At 58.8% G+C, this 6,004-nt stretch overlaps 1 protein-coding gene across 2 annotated transcripts; it reads left to right on the forward strand.

Annotated features, from left to right (window-relative positions):
* The first annotated feature begins 1,637 nt into the window (after nt 1-1,637).
* LOC116994499 (serine/threonine-protein kinase pim-1-like) lies at nt 1,638-4,861 on the forward strand. 2 transcript variants are annotated; one of them, XM_033056249.2, is made up of 6 exons: nt 1,638-1,833; nt 1,910-1,960; nt 2,190-2,559; nt 2,763-2,939; nt 3,217-4,456; nt 4,744-4,861. In XM_033056249.2, exons 1-5 carry the CDS (start codon nt 1,732-1,734, stop codon nt 3,354-3,356), a joined length of 840 nt encoding a protein of 279 aa, XP_032912140.1. In that variant the 5' UTR covers nt 1,638-1,731; the 3' UTR covers nt 3,357-4,456; nt 4,744-4,861. The 2 variants fall into 2 exon arrangements, with proteins under 2 accessions (XP_032912140.1, XP_032912142.1); XM_033056251.2 differs by lacking the exon at nt 1,910-1,960.
* Nucleotides 4,862-6,004: the final 1,143 nt, after the last annotated feature.

The following is a 6,004-nucleotide window of genomic DNA, read 5'->3' on the forward strand; positions in this document are numbered from 1 at the left end:
CAGGCACTCCCCAGCACCGAGCCCCGACTGCCCCACAGCCTCAGCTCGGTCCTGCACCTCCCCTCTGGCTCCAGCACTGGCCCCCTGCCCATGCTGCTGGTCCTGCATTTCCACACCTGACCTGAGCATTCCTCACCATAGAGAAAGCCCATTAAGCCCTGAGTGTGACAATTGATACAAGATTTGTGTTAATCATAGAACTATTGAGGTTTGTATAAACCAGAATACTAAGGTCTGAAGTGACAGTTGATAGAGGAAAAATGTGATTAAATAATTCTGTTTTAAATCCCCCTGTTATGAATATTATGTTTCTAAATAATTTGTATCTACTACCAGTTTGCAAAATCAGACTTTCCAATACTCTGATAGATTTTGCAAAATCAGACTTCCTGCCTTTGTTTTATCAATGACTGCCTCTCTACGAAGACCAGAACTTCCCGATTATCTATGGGACTGACTCCTAGAGACTTTCACACGGATGTTTATTTCGGCCATCATTGCTTGCCTGCCAAAATTATGACATCGAGAAAGCAAAAATTATTGATTACCACGAGGGACCGCACTATAAGAAGAAGCTGCAAACCAAGATTCAGTGGGGCGTGGGGTGGGCAGTGACCTCTCACTTCTCCCCAGCACTGCGTTGCTCTGTCCATATAAAATAAAGCAATCTAAATTTTGCTAAAAATCGAGACTTTTGTTTCTCATTTACAACATGAGTATCGAGCACACAAACCCAAATCCTCCACCCTGGCTCCATAATGGCCTGGGGAGGGTGGGGGCATAGGAAAAATACCTCCATGATTCTGGGATACCTCCCCTCCTCATCCTCTGGCACAAAAAGAAACTTCGCACCAAGTTCCACATTGCAGACGATGTCTTTTGGCAGCCTGCAACTGTCTCAACAGAGAATGAAAAGAGATGACAATACTGACACCATTTCTCTTTTCTACTTGAAATTTAAATGCTCCACTCCCGTCCACACTGTCAAAACTGCCAGAAGAGGCAATTCTTCCCCACAAAATGCTTCATCTCACCAAAGAAGAAAGCCAACAGTCATGTTCATTTCTACATTGCATAGTTGGTTATTTCTCTAAAGGAATTCGCTTCGCTTTTCATTTCTTTCTTTGACCGTTTGGTTCCACGGGGCGCGCGGCGGCTCCTCCGTTGGGTTCGCGGAGGCCACGGGCGAACGGCCGCGCGTTTCGGTGCCTCAGCAGCAGCGGCAGCAGCGCCGCTGTCGATCGCTTTTCCTCTCGACTTCTCGCTCGCTCTCCGTCCCCTTCTCCCTTTCACATTCCCTCTACTCCAGTTCCGTCCATGTTTCGCCTCTTCCAGCCCGGCTCATGACGCGCCCCGCAAGGCGCCCGTGGGCGAGCCGGCCCCTTGCCCGTCCCTGCGGGGCCCGCCGCTTTGCCGCCCCCGCGGGGCTCTCTCCCTCCTGGCTGTGGCACCTTTTGAAGAGCCTCTGGAAGAGCTCCTCTCTCTGGTGGTGGTGGTGATGGAGCAGCACCCTCTCTTGGCTCCGCCTGAAGCGGCCCCGGCCCCGAGCGAGGCCCCTCCCGTGGCTCCGCCCGCAGCCGCCCCGCAGCCGCCCGGCTCCCGCCCCATTGCCGGCAGCTTCCCTGATCCGAGCCCCGCCGCCCGTCAGCTCGGCCGCCGGCCCCGAGCCGCCGGACCCTGGGGCGGCTCGGGAAGCAGCAGCGCCCGGGGCGGGGGGGTGCCCCGGGCAGAATGGCGAGAGCGCGGTGCCAGCTCTACCAGCTGGGCCCGCTGCTGGGGAGCGGCGGCTGCGGCAGAGTTTACGCCGGGACCCGGCTCGCCGACGGCGCCCTGGTAAGAGACGGGGCCGGCTAAGAGGCGGGAGGGAGGCGGTCGGCGAGCTCAGCCCGCGGCTCACCTTGGCTTGCAGGTGGCCATCAGGCGAGTGCCCCGGGATCGCATCTGGGAGTGGGCGCGGCTGGTGAGTGAGCGGGGCCAGCGGGAGCAGCCGGCGGGGCGTGCCGGGCGGGGCTAAGGCCAGGCCGGGCAGGGTGGGAGCCGGGACGCTGCGAGGGGAGCGAGCGTGGAGGGAGCAGGGGCCGCGCAGGGTCCCGGGCCGGGCAGTGCCGAGCTGCGGCGGGGCCGGGCACGGGGTGCCGAAGGTGCAGCGCAGCGTCGGCCCCGCTGACGGCATCGCGCTCCCCCCGCAGCACGACGGCGCCCTTGTGCCCATGGAGCTGGTGCTGCTCTCCCTGGTGTCGTGCCTTGGCTTCCGCGGCATCGTGCAGTTCCTGGACTGGTTCCAGCTGCCCGACGGCTTCGCCCTGGTCATGGAGCGTCCGGAGCGCTGCCGGGACCTCTGGCACCTGCTGCACGCAGGGGGGTTCCTGCCAGAGCCCGTGGCACGGGGCGTGTTCCGCCAGGTGCTGCAGGCCGTGCGGCACTGCACCAGCCACGGCGTGCTGCACCGCCGCATCAAGCCGCAGAACATCCTCGTGGACCTGGACACCAGCGAGGCGAAGCTCATCGACTTCGGCTTCGGCACCATCCTGCAGGACACCTTGTACACCCGGATGGCAGGTGAGCCCAAAGCCGGGGCCCAGCCAGGCAGCGGAGCTTCTGCCCTTTGCTGGCACAGGGGGAAGATGCAGGAAGGGAGGGGGAATCCTTCTTCAGCCGGCTGCAACCAAGTTGCTTTTTGGCAGGGGCTGGCTGTTGTGGAGCTGGCTGGGAGGGAGGGAGGGAGCAGCATCAGCCTGATGAGCTGCGCCCATGTCCCATAGGAATGCGGAGGTACTACCCGCCGGAGTGGATCCACTTCGGCTGCTACCACGGCCAGCCAGCCACCATCTGGACCCTGGGCATCCTGCTCTATCAGCTGGTGTGCAGGCACCTTCCCTTCAAAACCAAAGAAGACATGGTCCGGGTCCAGCTCTTCTTCCCACCCCGGGTGTCTCAAGGTGGGCATGTGCCTGGAAGGCAAGGGAGGAAGAACGGGTCGGGGACTGGGCAGCTGGCACATAAGCGTCCTGCTCTTGCAGCTAGGCAGGAGGTTGATCTCCTGGGCTTAGCTGGAGGAGGCGGCACCTGTGCTTCTATGCTGCTTTTCTTCCGAAAGGGAGGATGGATGGGAAGCCTAGGGTGCAGCTCCAAGCACTCCTAGTGTGGCGTGGCCACCGTGGAATCTGGGAGAGCGTGGACTGGAGCTGACCAGCGGTTTCTGGTTTCTCCCTGCAGAGTGCCAGCACCTCATCAGGTGGTGCTTATCCATGGACCCTGCAGACAGGCCATGCCTGGAAGACCTTTTTGAGCATCCTTGGCTGCAGCAGCCCCACCTGGCCCAGGAGACAGCAGAGATCCATCCCTCTGCACAGTAGGATCCAGGAGCCTAGCACATCCCAGCTGCTGGTGTCTCGTGGCTCTCCAAGAAATGCGCAGAGCGTTTCCCTGCGGCCGCAGCACAGAGCAGAGAGCGCGGCCGAGGAGATGCTTCCACGGGACCCCGGCAAGTTGTGGAGGGAGCGGCTCAGGGCGCCCCATCCTATTGGAGAAGTTGTGGCACAGGGCGGTGAAGTTGCCACAGACTGGAGAAGGGGAAACATCCCCCTGCAGCTCAATGGCATCGTGATGTCCCCGCAAGCCGAGGCACAGCTGGCGTGTTCTTCTGCAGCACGACGCGGAGCCAGAGAACGCCGTCCTGGAGCTGGACACTGGTGGGACAAAGCCGATGGGCTTTGCTTGCGGCCCCTTCCTGGAGGACACGCTCTGCACACCGACGAAATCAAGATGAGTCCCCAGCCTGCGCAGGGGCGGGGGGATGCTCGTGCTTCCAGGCACGGCAGGGCTCGACCTGGCCACGCACTGGAGGTTCCCCACTCAGCGGCAATGGGGAATATGAATCTTTCCACCGCCCATCCAGCTGCTTTTTGGTGGCACAGGGGACGGATGTTGTGGAAGGGGACCCGGCTCCTGGCCTCGCTGACAGCTTCTGCCAGCATGCCTGGTGCAGGCTAGGGTGTGGGCAGCCAACCTGACAAAAGCATCCATCCATGTGGATGGGGAGCGACAGGGGGGGACGGGTTGTGAAGCCCTGCCCGAGCTGCTCTGCTTTGCAGGCCCTTGAGGAAGGGATGTGCTTATGAGTGGGAAAGGTGGGGTTTTTCCCCACGTGTGGACAGGTTTCATTCTCGCATGGAGTGGTCAAACCCTCCCCAGGCCTGTGAAATGCTGATAACCTTTGGCGCTTTTTTTCATTTCCAGGTCTTGTTTTGAATTTACTTTCTTGCAATTGTTCTTTGATTTTTTCAGAAGATTGCACCTGGTGCCCGGATGGGGTGGGAAAGCGCTGGCACTGTCCGTGGAGTCCATCCAATGCTGGTGCTACCCCGGGGGGCCATGGAGTGCAGGGACATCCCCTTCAAGAAGGACAGGGACCTCGTGTGGGATCGACTCCTCTCCTGGCAGCAGGTCTCCAGAGGTGGGTACCCGGTTCCAGAACACAGGTGGCAGAAGGCCTTGGGGCAGACAGCAGTGGGCACACGAGAATCTCGCTCTTGCAGCTGCTGAGGAGGTTGCTGTGCCATGCTTAAGTGGAAGAGGTGGAGCGCGGCCTGCTACGCTGCTCTCCTCTAAAAATGAGAGCATGGGTTGGGAGGTTTGGGCTCTGGGCACAGCCAGCAGTCTGGCCCATGCCCAGGTTGTGGTGGGACAGGGGGGACAGGAACCTGCTGTGACTGACCGTAGCTTTCTGCTTTCTCTCCCCAGGCTACCAGCACCTCCTGCCCTGGAAACGGCACCGCTCGGCCTGCCAGTCTGGGAGGGTTGGAAGACGACAGGGTTCATTTGCTGTCAAAAATAAATCTTTTTCTTGTTGTTATCATCACCATCGGAACATTTCTTTCATCCTTTTCCAAAGAGACCAGAGGATCCCCCACAACTCCAGGGTACTGCACTGGATCGGGACACGTTCCCTGCTCTGTCCTTGGTGGCCTCGGGGAGGCTCCAGTGCCCTCCCTGTGTGCGGCACAGCTGCTGCAGCACCACTGCACCCCTGTGCCAGCAGCGCCCAGGGAGCAGCTGCACAAGTTTGGAGGCTGAAGCACAATCCCCAGTGCACACAAATGAGCACTGGGATGTCAGGGGCTGGCAACAGAAGCTAAATCCATCTGCTCGCTGCCCTTTCCAGCCATGGCCACGCTGATGCAGTCGGAAGAATTGCCCCTGCCCGGGAAGCTCTCCTGTAGAATACAGGAGCAAAAGCCACGTGTTTCTGAGGTGCTAGCTGGCACTGCCTCAGGTGTTCCCTTCATTTACCAAGGGGTTTTGACTATTTTTACCATTCCAACACTTTCTGTGCATCCCTGTGAGCGAGTAAGCACCACAAACCCCGTCCCTCAAAGCCTTCAGGTACTGCCAAAGCAGAACTTGTTCATTTCTGTTTTCCTGGTGATTTTATCATCTTGTCCAGACTCCGAGAGCAAACCAATGCTGTAGACAAAAGCTTGGCCTTGGAATCACGGGGCACTTTCTCTGCCCTGGATTTTTTTATCGGCAGCTCCACGGCTTTGGGCAGGCACAAAGGCCCCGGCTCCCTGGCAAGCGGGTGGCCAATCGCCAATTGGCGGCTCCCGCAGCCGCTGTCGGGGCCGTGTCTCCTGCCCTGAGACAACTGGGCTTCTTCAGCCTGGAAAAGAGACTTAGGTTTAGGCTTGCACCTGGTCTCAGAAATTCCATCCCCAACACTCTGCATGGCCTGGTCCCCTGCCCTCTTTTGCAGCCGTCCCCATACTCTCCCACTGTTCCCTGACCTGTCCAGGAAGTAAAAGCCACCTTGCAGGGCAGACTGTGTGGCCTGTCTGAGGATTTAAAAGCCACACTAATTTCACAAATTCTTCTGGCATAAGCACATCCAGGTCACATCCTCACTTGAGGATATCCTGCTGTACCTCCCCTCCCCTGTTCCCCACAGACAACAAAAAGGCTTGTGTTAGAAGAAAACTGTTTACTTTTTTAAACAGGAGGTTTT

The sequence above is a fragment of the Catharus ustulatus genome, chromosome 3, assembly GCF_009819885.2.
Source record: "Catharus ustulatus isolate bCatUst1 chromosome 3, bCatUst1.pri.v2, whole genome shotgun sequence".
Classification (NCBI taxonomy): Eukaryota; Metazoa; Chordata; class Aves; order Passeriformes; family Turdidae; genus Catharus; species Catharus ustulatus.